General features: G+C 36.1%; 1 protein-coding gene across 18 annotated transcripts in view; it reads right to left on the bottom strand.

Moving 5' to 3' along the window:
• Window positions 1–26,088, bottom strand: part of CACNA2D3 (calcium voltage-gated channel auxiliary subunit alpha2delta 3) — a 463,864-nt gene that overhangs the window by 131,463 nt on the left and 306,313 nt on the right. For 17 of the 18 annotated variants that reach the window (XR_011100159.1, XR_011100160.1, XR_011100162.1 and 14 more), the window contains one exon: window positions 4,374–4,391. The exons of the other annotated variant lie outside the window; for it this stretch is intronic. Coding sequence is in view for 13 of the 17 variants with exons in the window: in XM_068694140.1 (XP_068550241.1) it covers window positions 4,374–4,391 (18 nt within the window). In the remaining 4 variants the exon portion in view is untranslated. The remainder of the gene's footprint in view (window positions 1–4,373; window positions 4,392–26,088) is intronic. 18 annotated transcript variants of the gene reach the window in all.

Genomic DNA, 26,088 nt, shown 5'->3' with positions numbered 1-26,088 from the left:
AGGCAGGCTGGAAGCATCAGAGAACTGGAATTTGACCGCTTAATTGTTTTATATAGACTACAAGAGTAAGGAATAGCTATTATTTTAGCTTAGATTTAAATTATGGCCTGGAACAATATAGGAGCCTGTGTGAGTGTATTAATTTCCTGGGATATTTCTGTGTTCAGACATATAGGAATGAAACACCAAAAATAACAGTTTAAAATATTTACTTAGGTAAAGTTGGCAAATTGCTGACTCAAAAATGCTACTAAACATCAGTTTGCCTGTTGAGGAGTGTGAGAGAATTTTTTGGAAATTAAGATTATTTTCATGTAAGTGAAAATTTTAATGCAGCTTTTTGAATGGGCTGCTCAACTTTATATACATTATAGAACTGAAAGATAACATCTCAGTAGGCAACAGAGACAAAAGAATGATAAATCAGGGTCAAAATGTTTGCTACGTTATTATTTTGTACTTCATTAGATTCAATTTAACTCCTATAACTTTATAAAAATGCTAAAATTACTAGTAATGCACTTCAGTGAAACAGCATCTTTGCAAATTTTCTATTTTCTATTCCCAGTGACAGTTGATTCAACACTTCAAAGTACAGGAAAGTAAATGATGCAGGGAATGATAAATGATGCTCCCAAATGTCTGAAAGATGATAGCATCAAGATAAAAGGAGGGCAAAGCACTACTTACAGAAGTTAAGGGATAAAACAGAAAGAAAGAAGAAAGCTGTCAGGAACTTTTGGGCAACAAATATCATCAAAACATTTCTATATGGAAGAAAGATGATTCTATTCATTAGAGACTCATTTAAAAACTTTATGTTCCTAAACCCAAATATCTGCTTCTGTTTGGTGTGCCTAATTTATTCACTTCTACCTCTTCACACAAGCTAAGTAGAACAAAACATTACAGCAGAAGAAGGACAACAGTTTTTGAATCCTGCTGTGTTTGTTCAAGAAAGCAAGTAAAGCTTTCCAACAAGGAAACAAAACACCTTTTCAAGCTATTAAAAAGGAATAGCTTTTGCTCATCCAAGAATACAAAAACTGCTTTACAAAAGTGTTTCAAAGATAACGGTCATTTTGGAAACCAAACTGAAAGTGTCAGAATATTGGTAAATTTGAGTTATTAGTTTATTATTATTTTCATTTTCACAATTATATGGGATGGCTACCTAGAAAGATGAAGAAAAGCAGCATAGATTACATGACATGAAATTTGCATTATGTTATTTAATTTGTCTGGATAGTAGCACTCTTTTAGCTACATTAGCTCTTCCTGGACATTTTCTTCTGAAAGCTGCATAAACATATTTAATCAGCATCTTTTCACTTGAAATTATAGGGTTTTGTTTGTTTGTTTGTTTTCTGAGGGGGGGACTTTTTGTTGTTTTGTGGCATTACCTATTTTAAGTATAGGGAATATCACAAAAATCTTTTTAAGACAAATATCATGGTTCAACAGGCATCCAACTTACAGTCCTTATACTTCATTTCACCTACACACCTACTCCGAATTTTCAACAATTTGTTATTTAACCGCCACAGACAAACTAGAACCTACAGGTCTTCAAGATCAACAGCTAATTACCATAGAACATTGACTAGACACTGAGAAGACTGTACCCAAAATGTTTTGCACAGACGGCATAAAATTTCATTAAGATGACCAAGTATTTATAATGGATATAAAATAGTAAAGGTAAACTTGGAATGCCACATTTTTTCTTTCAGATCACTAGAAGTTTAAAGGGAATGTGTTTAGAGAGACATGACTGTTTGAAATGTTTATAGAAAAAACATTTGCAATATGATGCATAGATTCCAACAAAAATACAGTACAAGTTCAGACACCATATGGCAAAACATGTACACCAGTGACTAAGTCATTCATAAAGGCATTATACATCAGCTTTCCTTCACCTTGCAGATAGCGAGAGATTCTCTGGTTTGGGAGTTGCTTGCTACATTCTGGCCTGCTAGAAGAATGCAAGGATATTAAACTCTTTTTTTGTGTGTGTGTGGCATGAAATGGGAGAAAACCCTTGCCACCTAGAAAGCCCTGTTTGTGTCTGACATTTCACATTGTATCTCCTGTTAAATGACAAGTAGATTTTTCATTGCTTTATGCAGAGTTGTGGCAATCTGTTGGCCAGTCTAAGACTGAACAGCAAGCCCCAATAGCTGGAAGTGGCCTTAATTCTAGATGCACTCAAGTCAACTGAAAGGCTTGAATGGTGTCACAATGACCTCTAACAGGGGTATGAGAAGAATACTGCTATGAAGCATCTGTTTAGGGTTAGTTGATAGAAGAGCAGGGAGGTGACTGAGGGTACCCCCTCAGTCTTTTTTAGAGAGAGGTTTTGAGCCAAAACATTATTAGCACAAAGCCACTGAGAGGCTCTGCAAGGGAATCCAAGAGATTCAAATAACAAAGCATTCAAAGCACAGAGATTCAAATAACATGGATCTGGGGTCAGGGAGAAAACTAGAATGGCAAAGTTTTGATAATCACATGTAAAATATCTCATAAAGATCGTCAGCCCATTAGGAACAGGGAAAGCCTGTCAATAAGAAATAACAAACATCATATCCTACCCAAAGCCTACAACTTTTTATGAAGCTAACAGGTTATGTTCATGAAAAGGCTTACTCTTGCATAAAGTTACCAAAAGTCCTCACGGACTACTTGTGTTTATCCTCCCTCCCCATCCCATTCATTCCTTCCTACCCCCTCCTCTTTTTCTACATGAAAGTAGGGTACAATTAACTAGACATTATGCACACACACACAAAATACATGGCTCTGGTATTGCATTCGTTTGTTCAAGGGGTACTGAAAACTGGCATTTATGGTTTTCCATGAAAACTATTGCTGGTTTGTTTTTGTTTTTTCTCTAATCTGGAACTTGACTAATTTGTACCACTACACAATTTAATAGCTCAGAATTGTAGACCTCAAAATCTAAAATACAGCATCACAAGACACTGGAAAACAGCCTGATAGGTTATATCTTTCCCCACCAGCATATTTTTGCCTCACCCTACTTCTTTCTGTAAATTGTTAGGAGAAGCATTTGGCCATACACTCTTAAACAAGTAGGTTAACATTAATAAATCAAAGTTAGCCACTCTTTTAGTCCTTCTACTTGCTCAGAAAGCTGTAAACAGAAGATTTTTTTTAAATCCGTCTATTTCCAGAAAAAAAAAAACAACAATTTTTGTTACCAAAATGTCACATTTCCTAGGCTCTGCAACACACAAGAACTATGGACATAGCCCAGTGTCACAGACTATCGTGTTACCTGAAGATTTAAAACAGGTTTTTCTGAGATCCATAAGTAAAGAAATTTCATACATAGCATTATAAAAATACAAGCTCCTGTGCTCATATTTCTTGCTTTTTAAATTATAACACAGAATACATTAATTAACAATCTTAAAGTTTTGAGGTCCATGGATGCCCTAACTGTTCTGCAAAAGATCGCTTGATCTAGAGCTTTCATTAAAAACTCAAATTTTATAATCATTCAAAGACTGTTACTAACAGTGACTTTTAATTTCTTAATTGCCGTGACATTCCCTATTAAAAGTATTTTACCTACCACAAGAATGACTTGGATAAGTGAGTATTGCTATCCCCCAATACATTTGATTAAATTTTTCATTTCAATACTTCAAACCACAAACCAGCACCTAGATTTTCTGTTTTCTGGAAACGTTAATTATATTTGTAAAATACACAGGAATGATGCAACAAGCATCAAGTGATTCTTGGAGTTTGCCACAATTATTGTGCTTTCATGTATAGTGGTGACTCTGGTAACATACCACAGTGATGCTTAAAAGTTGTTTAAAAGTTGTTTAAAGAGAATTATATGAAAAAAATACATGAAAATTATATGAAAATTGTGTGCAACCTATTAAAAAGGTCAAATGTTGGATGTATTCAGTGTTTTGATAGATACAGTGGGAAGCAGTAAAAGGGCACCAGCTACACTGTGGGTTCTGCAGTCTCTGTAAGAGATAAAATGATCCAGAGATGTTTCACAGAGTAACGGACTGAATTTCTTTTTTCTTATTATTATTTCAAAATGTTGATAAAGTAGCTCCTCTGCTGTTTTCAAGCTGTAGGCCACTATATGCCTATCATGTTCAGATAGCTCATATGTTTGAAGAGCTGCTCTCAGCATGTACCTTAGCTAGCCACATCATTGTCTTTATGTCAGCTACTTTTCTTTCTGTTTCAACTACAGATCCCCAATACAGTGAAACTGTTTAACTGATCACCACTGTACCATACTCACAACACCATAGAAGCGTGAAGGACTGTAGGCTACTTTGAGTAACTAAGATTTGAGTAAAATATTTTACCTTTTGAGCCTGAGGGAGCTGGAAAACAACAAAACAGAACAAGCAATCATTACAAATTAAATAAATTTGAAGAGCTATTTCAGTTGTTGTATTCATAAAAATCACAAACACAATAAAAACAACAACAACAACAACAATAACAAAGTATTAAAGAAACTACAGAAACTAAGTTTACAGTGTCAATTGATTCAACTTACTGAGGGCTTATATTAATGTAGCTCATTATTTGATCTAAATATATTATATTATTATAGGCATCACAAAAGCATGCTGCAATTTGTTAAATACCATAGCGCTAAGGTAAGGACTGTTTTCAGATATGGTATCACATTTGAACTGTGAAGTAGTCCCATCTTCCTGTACACAAATATAATACAACATAAATGTAGTTTCAGTTTTAAGACCAACCATTCTTGGTTTGTAAACATCTAAACCTATAGTTACTAATAATGAAATGGACATTAGGAGAGGTTTGTCATATTAAAGTAGAAGGTTGTATTCTTTGACACAGGAAAGAAAAACAAAACGGTAAGTAATAGAAAGTTACTGACTTCATGCAAACATTCTGTCATAGATGCATAATATACAATATGCATAGAAGAACATGTCTGTAGTGTAAACACAAGTATGATTATATGCACATACATGCCAATACGTGGTGTTCATGCATAAATACATAATTGTATCACACATGTTCTTAGGTGTTCATACCTTGTTGTAAGCAAAGTATTTACAGTACCAACTCACATTAAAAGGCCTGGAGAGCAGGCAATAGACTCTATTACATACCAAACACCTTATTTATCAGAGTTGAAAAATGAGTTCTGTTTCTACTTTAGGAAAAAGAAAACGCATTTAAGGTTATGGAGAGGAACTCAGAAAAATAAACTATTATCAGCACAATAAAGTCTTCACTTTTTTCCAAATTCTTCTCCTCTTACTTTCAAGCTCTGAGAGAAATTTACCACACACAACAATATAGCCTTGTAGTAAATCCACCTTCTCAAGAAATTTGCAATACAAATTGCTTCTTTACAGGCATAATCAACACAGAAACAGGCACATGAGTTAATACCAAATGCCAAAAGATCTTCAAGATCTCTAGTGATCTTCTGAAAGGCCTTCTATCATTGCTCAGAATTAAAACAGACAGAAAAAAACAACTTCCTCATAGTACTCTGCTACAAACTAATGCCCACATTAGTATGTCATGAATGAGAATAGTCACCTGTGATGCTTAATTCATGAATCCTGAAAGCAACCTGTCACAATTTTTCTCTGTTTTCACAATATAAAGCATAACAAAATTGGGGGCAGGGAGAATTGCTGCATATAAATTCCCTTTATCCTAAAACCTGAATGCATCAATAGTGAGATATGAGTGATGATTACACTGAAGTGTGACCTATATGTGTTTCTTGAAAGACTTTTTTAAATAACAGTTAATAAAGAAAGACATAAAAGGGTTGCTGCAGAAATTGCAGATATCCGATGAACTTTAAATACATTAGCTAAACTGTATGTAGATGCTTAGAGCACTACTTAAAGCAGCTCAACACTTTTCTGAACATTTTTCTACTTATTAGTCTTTGACTTGGTCAACAATTTTGAGAAGTCAGATCTTTTTATTTTTTCATTCAGAACAAAAAAAGGAAAGTTGAAATATCAATTTTTGAATGTTCTGTTGCAGTACTGAAACTGTTTTTCTTTCTAACACTGCCTTTTGTGCCTTTTTGTTTTTAAATACCACCTTCTTGTACAACACGTAAAAAATCTTGGGCATTCTTTCATTGTTACCTACATAAAGGCAGGTGCAGTAAAGAATCATATCCAAATTTCCACCTTCCAAACAAATTTCAAAGAACTTTGCCCAAGCCGCTATGCATAGCAAACTCAGGTGGTTTAATAATCAGCTAATTTGTATGTCATAGTCTACAAAATAGTGCTTGAAGTATAGTAAAGGTAACCAAGGCAACCAAGGCAATATTAGAATCATTGTAGAAATTCTTACTTCCAGGCTGGGGAGGGGAGAGGGATGGAACCTCAAAAAAATGATCAAAAAAAGCAACCATGAATGTATGCACATATACAGTGCTCTGTTAGGACTTCAAATTTGTAGCTGAATCCTTACAAAATTATTAGTTCTGTTGATGCAACTTTCACTAATTATTTTCAGAACTTGAATTTACTCCTATTTAAGCAGATCTCTTCTGCTATTACGGCTTGGTCAGTTTCAGAAGGGACAGGCAGCATGGAAGGGGTGGTGGTGTGCCTCTATATATCAGAGAGAGTTTTGGTGTCGTGGAACTTGAGGCTGGGAATGATAAGGTTGAGTCCCTATGGGTTAGGATCAGCGGGAAAACCAACAAGGGAAGCATCCTGGCGGGGGTCTGCTATAGACCACCGAACCAGGATGAGGAGACTGATAAGGAGTTCTACAGGCAGCTGACAAAAGTTGCAAAATCATCAGTGCTTGTTCTTGTGGGGGACTTCAACTTCCCAGGTATATCCTGGAAACACAACACAGCCCAGAGAAAGCAGTCTAGGAGGTTTCTGGAGAACAAGGAAGATAGCTTCCTGATGCAGCTGGTTAGTGAGCCTACCAGGGGAGGTGCCCCGCTAGACCTGCTGTTCACAAACAGAGAAGGACTCGTGGGAGATGTGGTGGTTGGAAACGGGGTGGTTGGAAACTGGGAAAGGCTGTGGATGTGGTCTACCTTGACTTCAGCAAGGCTTTTGACACTGTCTCCCACAGCATTCTCCTCAAGAAACTGGCTGCTCATGGCTTGGACTGGAGCACGCTTTGTTGAGTTAAAAGCTGGCTGGATAGCCAGGCCCAAAGAGTCGTGGTGAATGGAGTCAAATCCAGTTGGAGGACGGATACTAGTGCTGTTCCCCAGGGCTCGGTGCTGGGGCCGGTCCTCTTTAATATCTTCATCAATGATCTGGATGAGGGCATTGAGTGCACCCTCAGTAAGTTGGCAGATGACACCAAGCTAGGTGCGTGTGTTGATCTGCTCGAGGGTAGGAAGGCTCTGCAGGAGGATCTGGATAGGCTGCACCGATGGGCTGAGGTCAACTGTATGAAGGTTAATAAGGCCAAGTGCCGGGTCCTGCACCTGGGGCGCAATAACCCCAAGCAGAGCTACAGGCTGGGAGATGAGTGGTTGGAGAGCTGCCAGGCAGGGAAGGACCTGGGAGTGATGGTGGACAGTCGGCTGAATATGAGCCAGCAGTGTGCTCAGGTGGCCAAGAAGGCCAACAGCATTCTGGCTTGCATAAGAAGCAGTGTGGCCAGCAGGTCTAGGGAAGTGATTGTCCCCCTGTACTCGGCTCTGGTGAGGCCGCACCTCGAGTACTGTGTTCAGTGTTGGGCCCCTCTCTACGAGAAGGACATGGAGGTGCTTGAATGTGTCCAGAGAAGGGTGACGAAGCTGGTGAGGGGTCTGGAGAACAAGTCCTATGAGGAGTGGCTGAGGGAGCTGGGCTTGTTCAGCCTGGAGAAAAGGAGGCTCAGGGGCAACCTTATTGATCTTTATACATATAAGTACCTTAAAGGAGGCTGTAGCGAGGTGGGGGTTGGTCTGTTCTCCCACGGGCCTGGTGACAGGACGAGGGGGAATGGTCAAAAGTTGCGCCAGGGGAGTTTTAGGTTGGATCTTAGGAAGAACTTCTTTACCAAAAGGGTTGTTAGGCATTGGAACAGGCTGCCCAGGGAAGTGGTGGAGTCACCATCCCTGGAGGTCTTTAAAAGACATTTAGATTTATAGTTTAGTGATATGGTTTGGTGGAGGACTTGATAGTGTTAGGTCAGAGGTTGGACTCGATGATCTTGAGGTCTCTTCCAACCTAGACAAGTCTGTGATTCTATGATTCTGTTTTTGCCATGTGAAGGAGTTACAGTCACATGGAATGCAAGTAAATATTTCCTATTGATAATTACCAGCCAAATCAGATGCTCCATGCTTTCATTTAATAAACTACTTCTACACCTTTACTGGGATTATTTTCAAGAGCGCATTAAGAAGAGTTTGCAAATCCGAGTCCCATATTATTTGTTACTTGTTGCTGAATTAAGTATCTCAATCCCTTTTATAGCAGTTTATAACATTAGGAGTATTTCCTTGCTCTGAAAGATGTGTAGTCAAAGCCTTAATTAAGAATAGCAGGGGCAGCAGATAAGATTTACATTCCAATAGGATTTTTCCTGGGCTGGTACTCTTGTCACTTTTCACCTAAGCTTCAAAATCCAAGTTCACAGTCTTTTCCTGCAAAAAAAACTGTCTTTGTTGCAGCCAGATAAATCTTCATTCTGTTGATTTGAAACTTGGCTGTTACAGAATCTGTATGCTAGCAATTCAGTTAATAATTGGTGCAAATTCCTTTGAAATAAATGATAGAAGTTTGTCTGACATTCTCCTTTCTGGGAGGCCATAGGAAACAAATAATTTTCCGAACAATAGCAGTAATAGTCTTCTGGTCTGACCCTTTATTGCATAGTCTAAAAATTGCATGTCTCTGTGAAAAACCCAGCAGGTACCTCTGATTCCTGGGGTTTGCTTTATACACTGCCAAGAGGCAGTTTTGCAGTAAACTGTATGATCTTCTCCTGACCCTTAAAAAACACTGCAGAGCTTTCTATTCTACGTGCACCTATAGAAAACTGCGACATTTTGGTGACTTTATTCAGGTGCAACCACAACAAAGTAGCCAATGTTTCTTTTTGTTTTTCCGTTACTGTCTCTTCCTCCCTCTGGTGATCATCTCTAAAAGAAGATATGTGATAGGGCATATATCTGTTTGACTCGCTCCAAGTTTACTAGTTTTCTTAAAATGGTTGTGTCTGAGGTGCAGAAGGAAGTCTGTGGAAGACATATCCTAAGTTCCCAGATCTTGTAGTATACGGAAAGGAGAATAACATCTGAGTTGTAATTAATGAACTTCTAACCCTTCTGTCCAACAGCATGCCAGCCTGAGAGAGCCCTTCTGAAGACTAGCACTGACTAGATCTCTGCTAACACTTCAGTAACAGAAAATAGAAACCTTTCATTTATGATGCTTGCAGTCACAACAAAAACACCCAAACCCAAATGACAAGACAGCACTGGTGAATCAGAGTAAGAATGAAAGCAAGAGATTGTGTAAACACTACTGAATACAATACAACATCCCCATCAAGAAGAGCAATCAGAGATGACCCTCTTGTCTCGGACTGGTGTTTCCGTAATACCTTAAGAATAATTAGACTTCAATTTTGCAGAAGGATTTTAAATTTCTAAACATAACATAAAACATATTCCTGAAAATATTTACTCTTCAGGAATAGGGAACAATCATGACATTTAAAATTACAAAATATAACAGTCTTTGGATTGATTCCAAAAAGTTTATCAGTATTTTAAGGTAACATTTAAAAACACTCAGGTAGATTTTCTTTTGATTCAGCTGCTTGAAATATTTTCATTCAATGTTATTTGTATGAAAAATGAAATATGACTTAGGTATTTGAAGTTTCAACATTCTCTGACTTATACTCAGGCTTATACTATATTTACACTATAGTATGACATTATACCGCAATATGAACACCTTTAGCAAGAATAATAGGGATTAATATTGACTGCACTTTTTGACTGCACTTTTAATTAAGCAATTTATTTTTCTAATGGAGCTCTAATATCTGACAGCTTTAACATCCTACAAACATTCCAATAAGAAAGTTATGATTATATGACATGATATTTATAGCTTTCTTTCAAAGTTTCAGTATATTCTTTTTCTTGAAATGTGCCTATGTTTCAAATACATCTTTATTCATTTGCATTATTGCATACCTAACCATTCTCAGGGTCTATAAGTTGTTCTCAATTTAAATACTATGGACATTTTAAATTTTGATATATTTTCCGATAGAAGAGTAAACACTCTTTTACTCAATTCCTGCATAAGGGAATTCACTTGAACACTTCAAAGTATTTAAATATAGTACCTGGTTTGTAGTGGAAGGAATAGTTTGGATCTACGTAAATACCAAGGGCCATGATTTTCATGGTAATTCCCAAACAAAATGACCATACGTTTCTAAAATATTCTATGGCTGTTTCAGCAACATATTCAAATCATTATGTAGTTGCATGTCCTAAATCTCCAAGTAACCAAGTCTAGAAGCCTTACAGGAAAATATAAAGTTGTTGTTCTGTTGGATCAGAATTCAACCTTTCAATTGTTTGAAGAATTAAAAAGTAATGTCTCCTGAAAGACTAAATTACACTAATTTCTGATTATACAAAATAAATAAATAATTCTACTACTAGAGACAGAGACAGAAAAATAACATACAAATCACTATGAAATTAATGCTCCGTTTTCTATTTTTCTAAGGACTGCATGAAATTGTACTTGTCAAAAAGTTATTCCAACTCTGGCAATGCATTTCATTTAAAGTATTCATAAATAAAGCAACAACTCTTATTTTACATTCACTGACATTCCCAAAATCCTATTCTCCTGCCAGGCATTTCAATATGTCACCAGTCTCAGAAAAGTGGTAACATCCATACTGACTTCACTGTTCCACAATCAGATACAATACAAAACAATTGAAATGGAGTACAAAAGTTACAATATTACATACAGTAAGATATCAACTTTTATGAATACAGCTCTGATAGTTCAGCCATTTCTGTAAGTAGTTTCAGGGCTGCACTAACTTTAATGTCTTTGCATAGCTAACTTTCTGGTGGTTTGACAGCAGCATTCATTTCGCATTTCACATACTGACTGTATTTAGAATTAAATGTATGCAATTTTTTGGAAATACACTTCCAGTAAAAGATCTGAAATACTGTGGCAAGCATGTGGGTGCTATAATTAACATCACAGCAAAAAGGAAGACATCAGCGAAGCTCTTCAGAAAAACAGATAAAAAAGAGGAGACAATGTATATATGTGCCAGATACTCTATAATGTAGGCTACTTCTTTATGGCACTGAGAGCAGTTGTATCACAGTAAAACCATCACAGGCATCACGCAATGTAATTAAATATAGGGGTAGATAACAGTTTATTCTCTTGAACAGAAGTAGAAAACATGTCATACATTGCTAAATAGGCTTCCTTTCACACCTTTCCCAAAATGGCAAAAACCTGGGGGAGTATAGAAAGAATGTTCAAACTCTCAATTTTTTAGCAGAAAATGTAGATTTTCTGCTTTAAAATACACTTAGTTGGTATGAGATACATCATTTATATGTTACAATTTTGACAAAATTTCTGGTACAACCCATGCATTAATTCTCCTCTTCTTAGACCCGTGTAAGTACTAGAGGCACCAGAGGTAATTATGTGCATACAGAAAGGCAAAATACAACCTCCTACTGGGATGTTTCTGAAACTAAGATTTCAGTATAAATATTGAGAGTGATAACAACATGCAGTTTACTGGGCCAACATCTGTAAGGGAAATGCATTTGATTTTTCAAGGACTTCAACACCAAATCTTTCTTTGTGCATGTAATTGTTTTACTGAGCTATGACATATTCTGCAATAACTACAGCATTTCAGTCAAGATAGACTCTGCACTGCATGCAAAGTATTCCAGTCACAGGAAATGTAAATGTTGCTATGGAGAAAAGCCATAAAATATAGATGAAAACTATCATCCTAGATCTCTCTTTCTAAAGAATTTTATAAAGTTGACAGAAAGAAAAGAAGCTAGCTCTTGTGAAAATGAAAAAAAAAAAAAAAAAAAAAGAAAATAGTATATGTTTCAGATAAGATATCAGATTGGAATTAAGAAATAGCAGAGCACACTGAAGAATTACATATATATTCCAAACATCTTCATAATAAAATGGCACCATCCTTCAAAGGTTTTACATTTTCTAAAGTACGAGATTAGTTATGTAAAGGATTAATTTCTAATCTACAGTCTAGCAATCTTGCTTTTAAATGGAGAATTGTTAAAAACGACAACAAAAACCTAAATACATTCAATTTATTAAACGGTTAAATTGCATTTGTCTGCAACCACTCTCTCAACATTGTTGAAGCAAACTAAAAAGAAATCCATATGGGCAGGAACAATACTGATCAATACTGATCAATTAAACAATGAAGCCCACTGCCCAGAAGGTTGTGGAGTTTCCATCTTTAGAGATATTCAAAACCCAATTGGACAGAGTTGAGGACAGCTCTTGCTGATCTTGCTCCAGCAAATGGTTGGACTAGATGATCTCTAGAGATCCCTTCCAGTCTCAATTACTCCATGACTCTATGCCAGTGATTCTTTTAATTGTATAAACTAAGTGTTCTCTTTCTCCAATAAATACAAAATGTTTAGAGAAAAGATTGTATTTAAACTATCCAGAGTGATTCTTATAAATGCAGGGTTTGGCTAGAAATGTTATTCATAAATAATTATGTATCTTTTTAAAAAGAGTTATGCTAATTTTACAAATAAACCATGTGGCTGAAGATTGACGAAGCAGAACAGAATCACAAAATGAGACTAATTCCACACATGATGAACACAATCTTGCATGTGTGATTCATGCAAGTGTGTTTATTAAAGGGAGTGAGTTTTGTTTTCATTATTACTTGTGTTAGTGCAAAATAGATGTTCATAGTTCTGATAATACATGCAAGCATATATCATTTATAATATTTATAAATATTATTATAAATATAAATATCATAAATATTTATAAATATTATTTATAAATAATTAATATTTAATTTTATAATTTTTAATTATGTAATTATAAATTAATATATAATTATAATTATATATTTATTTAATTATATAATTTATAATTAATTATAATTATAATTAATGTTTAATATAAATTAATATTATTTATAAAATGTTTATAAATATTTATAAATATACTTTAAATAATATAAAATATATTTAATATATTTAATATTTATATTTATATAAATATATTTAATATTTAATAAAATATATTTAAAATAAAATAATATTTATAAATAATATTTATTATTTATAAATTATTTATTATTTATAAATAATATTTATTATTTATAAACATTACTATATTACTATATTACTATATTTAGATTTCCATATAAAATTATTTTTATAACTATTCTTTTATACATTTTATATTTCCTTCCTAATCAAAACCTGTGTAGATATTCAAGCATGGAAGTGGAATATTTTTCTAAATAGAGCCAATTGCAAATAAAACTACTGGTTGAGAGATAAAGATCATGTCATACTGAGACATCATTTACATTACAATCAGAATATTTAGTCTTTTTATGAGATGCAGAAAACACTGAAAATAAAAGTTTCTAAAAATGGGATCATCAGCATTAAGGCTAATACCTAGAGTACTACTAACAGCAGAATAATTAACAGTATTTTCAAAACAGTAAGGCTTTATGATTGATGGATTATTAAGTGTTATGTTCGAGGATGACCTTCAAGTTGTTCTGCTAGGTTCTTCTATTGGGAACACAGACTCAATTTGTATAAAGTGGGGTAATGAATGTAGTTCTCATTGTATATCATGTGTGTTCTGTGCACTAATTTGATTTACAACTCAAGTTGTTGCAAATATTTTGGTTTAAAAACACATAAAGGATCTGAAGATTATCTTCTTTAATATCGCTATATGTGACCTCTACAGTTGACACTATGAGGGATGAATAAACAGATGGGCAACAGCAGAAAACCGTTAGCCTGAAGGATGATTTCCTATGCTTATTTAAAATTTGTGGCTATATTTCACTGGTTACCAACATTTGGACTGCTTAGTTATTGTGGCAGTGAATGGCTTATTAGTAGGTTTTTCACGTTTCTCAAATTCATACAATGATCAAAATGTTCCCTTCTCTGATCAAAGATTCAGAACTAATTGCTAGATCTAGCAGTACTGCACAGCTACATACATGTTCCAAGCCTTGAAAATTATCAGAAACTTCCTATCCACTTACACAGATGTCGTTATAAAATCTGAAGTCGCAATACAACTTAAATGACATGAGTGGCAATAACTTCTATATTTACATTAATATATTTAAATATATTTAAATTTTAATTGGATAGTTTATGTTTTAATCAATGCTATTGGTCAGTCAGTATGTTGCTCTCTAGGACTGGTACAGAAATGAATAGAACAATATAGGTCATTCAGAATTATTATTCTAATTTCTGTTGCTACTGAGAAAATATATAGATATATAGATGTGTACTGACATGGTGTTAAATTTAATTGACAATCATATTCTACGCTACATGCTAAATTAAGCTGAAAATAATTAAAGGAAATTTATTTTCTCTTCTGGTACTGTAATCATATTATTACATTGTGTATCTTCTGAAGCCCCAAAAATATTTTATTTAAACTGCATGTTAATTTTTTTTCTTTCTAATTACTGCTTGTTTAATATATTGTATGGATGCATTATGATTTTAACAAACTGTAAGAATTGCCTACATTACCTGCATATGTCTCATACCACGCATTTAAACTTATATAAACTTATATAAACTTACATTGTAGACCAGATCAGTCTAGTAAATAGGTAAGAATATGAGTTTACCTACAGTAAAATACCTAATTCAAGTAAAATGTTGAATATATAGGAAAATACCATTTCACTATTTCTCTTAGTAATACTTTAAAGTATTTACTATGCAGCTTCTTTTACCATAATTTTAGCATTTTATGATTTGCTAAAGTCCCATAAACAGTTAAGAAAGCTCACATTAAATCATTTAAATTTCGATTCAAAAGACAAAAAAAAAAAAAGTTTAATTGAATCCTAAAATAGGTGGGTCCATGCATTAAGACTAGATATGGATCGCCATATGAATCACAGAATCACAGAATTTCTAGGTTGGAAGAGACCTCCAAGGTCATTGAGTCCAACCTCTGACCTAACACTAACAAGTCCTCCACCAAACCATATCACTAAACTATAAATCTAAATGTCTTTTAAAGACCTCCAGGGATGGTGACTCCACCACTTCCCTGGGCAGCCTGTTCTAATGCCTAACAACCCTCTCAGTAAAGAAGTTCTTCCTAACATCTAACCTAAACCTCCCCTAGCGCAACTTAAACCTATTCCCCCTCGTCCTGTCACCAGGCCCGTGGGAGAACAGACCAACCCCCACCTCGCTACAGCCTCCTTTAAGGTACTTATATGTATAAAGATCAATAAAGTCGCCCCTGAGCCTCCTTTTCTCCAGGCTGAACAAGCCCAGCTCCCTCAGCCGCTCCTCAGAGGACTTGTTCTCCAGGCCCCTCACCAGCTTCGTCGCCCTTCTCTGGACTCGCTCTAGCACCTCCATGTCCTTCTTGTAGAGAGGGGCCCAAAACTGAACACAATACTCGAGGTGCGGCCTCACCAGAGCCGAGTACAGGGGGACAATCACTTCCCTAGACCTGCTGGCCACACTGCTTCTTATGCAAGCCAGAATGCTGTTGGCCTTCTTGGCCACCTGAGCACACTGCTGGCTCATATTCAGCCGACTATCAACCATCACTCCCAGGTCCTTCTCTGCCTGACAGCTTTCCAACCACTCATCTCCCAGCCTGTAGCTCTGCTTGGGGTTATTGCGCCCCAGGTGCAGGACCCGGCACTTGGCCTTATTAACCTTCATACAGTTGACCTCAGCCCATCGGTGCAGCCTATCCAGATCCTCCTGCAGAGCCTTCCTACCCTCGAGCAGATCAACTCACGCACACAACTTGGTGTTGTCTTCAAACTTACTGAGGGTGCACTCAATGCCCTCATCCAGATCATCGATGAAGTTATTAAAGAGGACCGGCCCCAGCACCGAGCCCTGGGGAACCGCACTAGTAACCAGCCTCCAACTGGACTTGACTCCATTCACCACGACTATTTGGGCCCGGCTATCCAGCCAGCTTTTAACTCAACAAAGCGTGCTCCAGTCCAAGCCATGAGCAGCCAGTTTCTTGAGGAGAATGCTGTGGGAGACGGTGTCAAAAGCCTTGCTGAAGTCAAGGTAGACCACATCCACAGCCTTTCCCTCATCCACCCAGCGCGTCACTTTGTCATAGAAGGAGATCAGGTTCGTCAAGCAGGACCTGTCTTTCATAAACCCATGCTGACTGGGCCTGATCGCCTGCTTGCCCTGCAAGTGCTGCATGATGACTCTCAGGAGGATCTGCTCCATGAGCTTCCCTGGCACTGAGGTCAAACTGACAGGCCTGTAGTTTCCCGGGTCTGCCCTCCGGCCCTTCTTGTAGATGGGTGTCACGTTTGCTAGCTGCCAGTCAGCTGGGACCTCCCCTGATAGCCAGGACTGCTGATAAATGATGGTAAGCGGCTTGGCCAGCTCCACCGCCATTTCTCTTGGTACCCTCGGGTGGATCCCATCCGGCCCCGTCAACTTGTGCACATCCAAGTGCCGTACCAGGTCGCCAAACAGTTCTTCGCGGATAGTGAGGGCCACATCCTGCTCCCCATCCCCTTCCACCAGCTCAGGGTACTGGGTATCCAGAGAACAACCGGTATTGCCACTAAAGACTGAGGCAAAGAAGGCATTAAGCACCTCCACCTTTTCCTCATCTTTTGTAACTAAGTTTCTCCCCACATCCAGTAAAGGATGGAGATTCTCCTTAGTCCTCCTTTTTGTGTTGATGTGTTTATAAAAACATTTTTTGTTATCTTTAACGGCAGTAGCCAGATTGAGCTCCAGATGAGCTTTGGCCTTTCTAATTTTGTCCCTGCACAGCCTCACAACATCCTTATATATGATAACCATTTTAATCCCTTTTGTAGGCCCAGGATTTTTCAGCTCCAATCTATAGGCAAATTTATCCTGAACATTTAAACAGTAGCCCTTCAGAAAGCTTTTAGATATACAAAGAGATGTATTAGTCTTATGTGTAAGGGTTTTGTAGCAAGGGGCACTGCAGAGGTGGCCTCTTTGAGCAGTGCCCTGTATTAGTATTAGATCAGAGCCTTCTCCAGCTGGCTCCAAAAGGGATCTGCTGCTGGCCAGAGCGAGGCCAGTGAGTGACAGTGGTTGTGCCCCTGGGAAAGCACATTGAAGAAAGAAAAAAAAATGCTGCTGGGAGAGAGGAGTGAGAAAACGTAGAGAAGAACAATCCCGCAGACACCAAGGCCAGTGAGAAGGGAGGTCAGGCCCATGCAGAGGCACATGGGAGGCAGGCTGTCCCCCTACAGCCTGGGAGTACCGCGGTGGAGCAGATCGCCACCCTGCAGCCTGTGGAGGAGCTCCCGGTGGAGCAGGTGAATGAAGCCTGAAGGAGACTGCGGCCCATGGAGAGAAGGAGCAGGCCCCAGGCCAGAGCTGCAGCCTGTGAAGAGGAGCCCATGTAGGAACAAAGGGCCTGGGGGGTGCTGCCACACACAGGGGACCCGTGTGGGGGCAGTTTGCTCCTGATGGATGGAACCAATGGTATGGATCCACATTGTAGCAGTTCTTGAAGAGCTGCTGTCTGTGGGAAACCCACATAGGATCAGCCTGGGAAGGACAGCATCCCATGGGAGGGAACCCACTCTGGAGCAGTAGAGAGTAAACGTAAAGGAGCAGCAGAAGCAAAGTATTACAGATTGACCACAGCTCCCATTCCTCCACAGCACTCAGGGCAGAGGAGGTAGTTTCAGTTTCCTTTAAGCTCCATTTTCACTGTACGTCTGTTATTAAGAGGCAATAAATTATATTAATCTGATTTATTGTGAGTAATAACTGAGTGATAACTCATGAGTGATCTTGTTCTTATCTCAGTCTACTAGCTTTTTTCAACACATTTTCTTCCCTCGTCCTTTTGAGGAGTGACAAAGCAGCGTGGTGGCATTTAGTTGCCCATTGGTGTTAAACCACCACAAGAGAATAACCAGGGAAGCCAAAACAGGGTGCAGAAGCAAACTGAGCTAGAAACTGAGAAAGAACTCAGAAATGGATCATATCTCTGAAGTCTGGTTAAAAACAACCACCCTCACATTACATTCCAGTTAACCACACACTCTAGTGTTCATCCTTAAAAGCATCCAAGAGGTTTTATACTATCCAGCAAAAAAAAATCAGTGTTCATTTTGTCTACACACACAAGAGAATTTCTAAAATTCAGCATCTTTATATGATATATAACATATTTGTAAGGTGTATAAAACTGCTTTTCATCCATGTAAAATGGAATCAAATTATATGGTTAGACTCTTTCTCCTTATTTTCTCTTAGAAATTTATTATCATTTGTACCACCTCTAGAAGAACAGATAGTTTCATTTTAATTACTAATGTTAATTATTTTCTAAATGAGACATTTAGAAAAACAAACACTAAGATGTTGACAGATAATAGCATGAGCATCCCTCCCAGAGAAATATTTCTAGTAAGAGAAACATAACTGCACTGTAGCAAAATCAGAGCTGAAAAAGTCATACCTGTAATTCAAAGAAAAAAAGCAAAAGAAAGGTCTTTGTACTATAAAGATTTGTTCTGAAATACCAAGAAAGGGAGAAAGGGAAGGGAGAGAGAGGGCAAAGGAAAAAATGATCCCACCTCAGAAGGTAGGTGCATATGTGCATATTAATTCACCTATTCTCGCATATGTGACCATCCATCTTTGACAGAAATGTAAAAACATTTCTTAATGACAAATACTCTTAGAGGCTAGAGACATATCCTCTTTCTCCCATCACAAAATACACTCAATCCTCAAGCCTCAATGCAAAATGAAACAAGGGTCTTACCCAATACCTATTAGTGTCAATGAGTATCTCTCAATAAATTCAGTAGGCTTTTGATCTTGCTGTATATTAAATCTTATTTGCTTCAAATATGATTGCAAGACCAACATCTGAAGATAACCACTTTCCGAGGAGGGATGAAAGTGTATTTAACTTAATGAATGTGTAAAGCAAGCCAGATTTTTTTTCTAAAACTTACATTTACTAATTGCATCTATGATTTTTAGTATGTAAGTCTGATTGCATTAAATGAGATTGTATTTCTAAGACAGATGTGATTTTCTATAGTCTGTTTTGTAATCATCCAACATCCTCTAAAAAGAGAATGGATGTAGAAATAACACATCTGAATTATCCCCAAACACACATTTTTCCATCTTTTTTTTTTTTTTTGTATAGTACCATTTTTTTTCCTGTGTGTTCAGTGAACTGCTCTGCCAAAAGTGGAGGGTTTAGCAATACTCTGCTTTCATTTTCTCTCACTCCTCATATAGTTCTCAAAATCAATCTATCCATTTCAGGGGTACAATTTAGAGTAGCTTGCTATAATCAGTATTCCCAAACTTTCTCCGTTGCTGAAATCTTCACAACTTAACAGGACTCAATTACATATAGTAATTTTACTATATAGTATAATGAAGGTTTTTTAGGCCCTAGCTTTGAAAGCTTGTATTAAGCACAATTTCTATCAGACATTCAATATAATCTTGTGGCACGTGTATTTTGTAAGATTTTACTCTATTAGATTCAAACAGCATCATTTCAAGATCAGTACAGTTTGGAGTGTGAAAACAAAACATGCAATAGAGAAACAGATCCTAAACTACTTGATGTCAGCGTTACCTGTAGAAGTCAACATTTTCTTGTTTTACAGGTATAAAGGCAAAACTGGACTTTTAAAAGATTTATAGATCATTTTGTGTCAGAGGCTAGGCTGATACTAAAAAGACTTCTATTCTGTATAAAAACATACTCCTACATCAAAAGACTGACCAAACCCATTCACAATACTTAAAGCAACACAAGTTTAAGCTTCTTTTTCATAGATTCATAGAATCATTCAGGTTGGAAAATATGTCTAAGATCATCTGATTCAATGTTTTTTGTTTCATTTGTCCTTCTAAAAGTATTTTGAAATCGACTCATTCTAGAAATCTGATGCAAAGACAGTACAGACCAAAGTGCTGGAATAATTTCTCTTTTAGAACTAAAATATTGAACGTTTTTATACAAGGAACAATCTGCCATGCCTGTAACCTAACATTAATGATACAAATGATAAACTGTCATTCACTCTTACCTGTCCCAAACTCATTGCTATGCTGGGGATTGTGCATTATGATAATGCATTACATTTTATTCTTCTTTTCCCATTTATCACTTCTGAAGAAGGAAAACTTTTGTACAGACTTTTATTTAGCTACCACAAAATACCATGATATCAGTAAGCCAATGGCCCAGAACTGCTCTGAAAAAGGCAGCCTGCTGGAGGGTATAATGAGGCAAATACCATATGCTCATAAGGTGATTTAGTTGATAAACAATAGAGGATGCATTTTAAAGGAAAGAAATAAGTGTTAGCACAATTTAATTTCATGAGAAGAAATCCACAGAAGATATTGATAAAGGGCACCAGAAAGCAGCAGCAAAGGCAGCCTATGCACAACTGCTCAATGTAAAGCTTCAAACATCTCTGTGAAGGGAATCACCTTTTCTCAGTTTTACCAAGAGATGATAGTTTTCTCTATGAAAGGGCAAACACCAAGGGATCCATCATAAAAAACATCTGCAAAATTTCAGCATAAAAATAATAAGAAAAAAATTGTGTGTAAAAATTCTGCATAAATGCAACAGTTAGAAAGCCAAGAATTAAGCTTGGATACGTGTGTAAATGGACATTTCATCTTTGTAAGGGAAGGTGGCATATTCCCTAAGCCAAGCAAATGAATCTTCATAAAATAGTATTCAGGCTTTGTATAAACATCTGAGAATCAAATGCCCAATGTGTATTTTGAAAATAAATTAACTATTGTTAAAACTCACAGCAAGGTGGCCATCATGTGTCTCCAAATCAGGAATGTGTTTTTCAGGTTTGCTTGCACGAGCAGAAAGTAACTGATAGTATTATCTAAGAGATGTACAAGATCGGAGGACAGGTTTAAGTCTTTAACTTGTCTTTAACAAGGATTATTTTTTAAATGTATCATAACAAAGAATTGAGAAAATAATAAATACTCCATAATCTAACATTAAGAAATCTCTTAGTTGGATTAACTCCTAATCTAACAAATTTTATTATTATTTTTAAAAATATTTGTATACCAGTTCATGGGAAGGCAGGTAGCATAGGTCTGGATAGTGCTGACATTAACTGATAAAATGTCCTATTCAATGCTTCTTCTCATTCATTACTTCTGTTCTGAGGAAGTTACTGCTTCCACACCCTTATAATAAGAACGTAGCTAATGCACCTCACCATTCTAGTTTTACTCTGAAATTTTATAGCCACACTTTATTCGAAAAGCCATGGAGCATTTTATGGACTCTTCACACTGCAAGGTGAATTCATCAGGCTCTATAAAGATTCATTCACTCTGTAGAAAGAGCTATTTTCTCATGCTATTTTATTTTGGAGGAAGCTTTCTGTTTTTATTCTGCACAACTTCAAAGTACAAAACTTCCTAAAACCCAATTTAACCTAATGGCCAATAGGTAACATTCTGCTATTCTGGAAGATAAAAGTCGAGGGCATTTCTAGATGATCTCAGTTAATTTCAAATATGCAATTTGTCCTTATTTAATACAATGCTCTTTATTCTGGAATAAATCTAACAATATTGAAAACTGAGGCTGTTGACTACAACAGAACAAAAAGGCATTTAAAAGCTCAATAAGTCAGACAGTTCCTTGGTATTGTTATACTCTTTCTAATACATATTCCCTCATGGCATTTATGTGCCAATAAATAAATAGTATTGTAATCATCTTTTAAAAAATATTGTTCATTGTGTTTATTATTATATGACAGAAGCCCTTAGATGGAGTGTCTCTGTAGCCATTTTGTGTCAATCCTTACTATAAAATCCTTAGGGATTTTAATGGTTTACCTAGAATTTGGCAATGTAAACTCATATTTAGGATAATTACATATTCCTCCTGAAAAATCTGACAACAGTGCAGGTGAAATAGCTTTTCTAAATTCCAAAGAAAACATAGATGCCCTAAGCTTTCTCCTTCTGATACTCATGTTGTTGAAGATCAGACATTTACCAACTGGATAGATCATCTTTGAACTAATAATTAAATGAAATACTTGCTTGAAAGATCTGATCTGACAGCGTGTTTCTCCAATGATGCCAGGAAGGGTGAAACACCTTGTTGTCAAGGAGCAAGGACATAAGTAGGAAACATCCTATGATTCCTTGTAAAATAAAGTGCAATTCAGAATAATTTCTTCAGAAATTTACTTGAAAGTAAATGCTAATCATGGTGACTGTAACAGAAACAAAAACAAAAACAAAACTTTAATGTGTATAGTTTCTTATGTGCATGAGTGAGTTGTACATGAAGTCTCTTGATTATACAGAAATATGAGAGCTATAAATAACTTCGGTATCTGCAGAACAATAGACAAAAGAGAAGATTATTTCCTTCTATTCTCTTCTTCTTTTCATTTTTGCACTGAATTCTGCCACTACAGCAAAAGTCTAATGGCAGCAACAATTTAATGAGTCTTTTCTTATTATTTCAGGCTTTTACTCCAGCAGTGCAGATAAAGTATACATCATCTTCACTGCCCTCTTCCAGAAAGTCAAAGAATGACATGTGAGATCAAAGGATGGAATTTAGTACATTACACTAAATTCATTGCTTTCCTACATTATCACCCTAAATAACTTATTATGTGAAAACTAAATGCAAATGCAGAGAGAAAAAAGGTAATATATCTGACCAAATAGCAACAATTATGAAATTAATTAAATTTCACTCAGCAGAGAGGTAATGAGATCAAAGACAAGCAGTTATCAGATGTAAATGTCTTTAGGTAGTTATATTCATTAACAACAGACATGCCTTCCTAAATGTAGGATTCAACATAACACATGGAAATCTAGAAACAAATTCTCCCTCTAGTTAGTGACACACACCTTCTGATTTTCATTTCTATGTCATAGTAAAAACAGAAAATTCTCTGTGATACATACTGGAAATGAAAAGCATTTTCTGTCCCCTCACCTAGAGGGGCTGTATTTTGTTGGCAGACCACAGCTGGAAATGGTCCCAACTGCTCTATCTCTAGTGTGCAGGTGTCTGCAAATGAGACCAATATTCATTTTGGCATGAATATGCCTGTTAAATATATTCAACAGCAGGGTAATTTGGATATAGTAACTGGTGAGAGAACATCCAGCAGGCAAACCCTACAGACATTTGTAATTCTATGTATTCTTTTTAACATACATCCAATCAGTTAAGAAGAAACAGTAATTTGGTGCAAAGCAATCAAGGCACAAGAGACATCGTATTTAGGATAAAAGCAACAGAGAAAACCTTAACAATTCATGAGAAAGTCCTAATATAATATCATTGCACTTTACAGCTCACAAAACAGTAAAATGTGTTCTTATAACATTTAAAACTTACTAAATTCTCTGACTTCCAAAATTCAATCACATAATGTGTTTCAGGGATATAACTGCTCTGAAACATTATTCAAGCTGTAAATACTGGACTGCCCCCATACTTCCATGAAATAAGTGTGTTTCCATGAAACACAAGCAAGAACTCTACAAATTTTAAGATCTGGATAAATAACACTCGTAGGGGAACCCTGTAGAAGGCAACACTATGATTTGAAATATTTGACCATGCTTGTGTGTTTTCATTTATTGCCCTTCCCACTTGAGATCTTACAGACAGATTGTTGCTTATTGTGTTGACCTCTACTGTGTCTTTACACAATTCTTTTCACCCCTTCTAAACAACTAGTAACTCTTACCTAATATTTTGAATGTAAATTATATTAGGAAGTCATGATTATTTAATCTTGTCATACATCTTCTACCATAGTAGGTTTTTAGTGGTTTTGGAGTTCCTGGTAATAATATCAGCAATGGTCAGTGACAAAACTGGAGTCAGTGTTGTGAAGGAGAAAATTCTCATTAAAAAGGTCAGAACAAACTAAAAACAAGTGTGACCTTAGAAAACAGCAAAAGAGACTGTGGATGGCCACATCATTCACTAGAAAAGGAAACAGAAATGGTGCATTACTGAGAACTGCATTGTAGGAGAATAATGTGATACAGTTATAGTGTCAGTGGTGTATTTTCTGGAAAAAAAAAATCACTATCAAATATGACAATTTGTGAAACAGAAATATATTACTTTAAACATTAGAACTTGTAAATTCAAGGTGGAAGAACATTAGACAATTGTCAAAACACAAACATCTAAAACATCTAAGCTTAAGTATATTAAATAACTAAAATTTCCCTGTTCTCATTTGAAATAATTGAAAATCAAAAAGTAAAGAGCTATGAAATATTCCCTTAGTAATCAGATTCTGAGAATATTTTAAAAAGAACTGAGTTTTTACTCTAAGAAACATTTCTGCAGGAACTGCTCTGCTTTGAAATTAAATATTTAGCATCTATTTGCTCCAGTTATGAAAGATGAACAGAGACAAAAGTTAAAGTTACTCTATTATATAAAACACTAGAAGAGAATCTACATGAAGCTAGAAGACAAGACATAACACAGCTCTGATTTCTATGCACTAATATAATGCTTGTCTTACTTGCACCACACTGGGAGCAGAGCTGCTTAAGACCGAACTTTGTGGTGGCATTACAGCTGCTTGATGATGTTGCAGGAAGAAGATAAAAATAAGTTCTATATCAAAGCCTCCAAGTGCAAAGAACTGTAAAATGCATTTAAAGAAATCAATTGCATACCTCAAGCCTGAAAAAGTAGGATTTTCATTCTGTATTTCTCATGCAAATGTACACTAGGAAAAATAATTTTAATAGTAAACCGTTTCAATGGAAATAAAGTACTGTAATATTTATAGTCTGTGCCAGAGTTATAATGACTGTGGGGCGAGAAGTGAAGTGTCTCAGCATGTTCCACATGTTTTTAACACTGTTTCTAAAGGCTCTGGAGGCTATTAAATTTAATGAACCCATCTGCTATGAAATAGAGGTCCAAACATAATCAGTTTTCTCAGTGCCATATAATACAGATGGCATTCCATGTTCCACATCCCCAGCAGGAAATTTTATGTTCCTCTTTAAGTGCATGACTTTTGTTTTTGTTTGTGTTTTTGATGTTTTAAACATCTTTTTGATGTATATTGTATAGCATTTTATAGTACAAATACTATATATGTCTATACACATGAAAAGTGTTAATTCATTAAAATAAATATTGCTATTTCCTTACAACATTTTTTTCTAGTGGTTTTGACAACTAGCAATTAGCTCTCCGTAGTCATATTCTGCACTTAATGAAATAAATGAAAATTGCCATCATGTAGTATAAGTTCCAGCACTAGCAATGGATTAAAGCAAACATAATTTATCAAAGTAGTTTACTTCAAAAGTCAAAAGGTACACACACATATCATGTACAGGCACAGGTGGTATCCATGCTTATGCATGTCCTTATTTGTATTTATTGTATGGAACAGCACACATATTCTTAAAGTATCAATATTGCCATCAGGTCATTATGATCTTTATTTTCCTGTGCATGGCCTGATTTTCATTTCAGGGATGGGGGACAGTTCCCAAATTGTGTTTTTTTGGGACACGCTGCACCATGTCTCTTGTACTGGTGTTGTGTGCAAGGGCTCTAAGCTCAAATTAAAGTGGCACAGTGTTCCTTGCACTGATTAGCACCCTGCTGCCTAACATAAATAAATTGAATGTGCATTTGCTAACAAAAAAAAAAAAAAAAAAGAACATCCATTGTTATTTTTGAGCTGCATCTTAAAAGA

This window comes from Anas acuta, chromosome 11, assembly GCF_963932015.1.
Source record: "Anas acuta chromosome 11, bAnaAcu1.1, whole genome shotgun sequence".
NCBI lineage: Eukaryota > Metazoa > Chordata > Aves > Anseriformes > Anatidae > Anas > Anas acuta.
The sequence above is the reverse complement of the archived record's forward strand: the minus strand, read 5'-3'. Positions and strand labels throughout refer to the sequence as shown.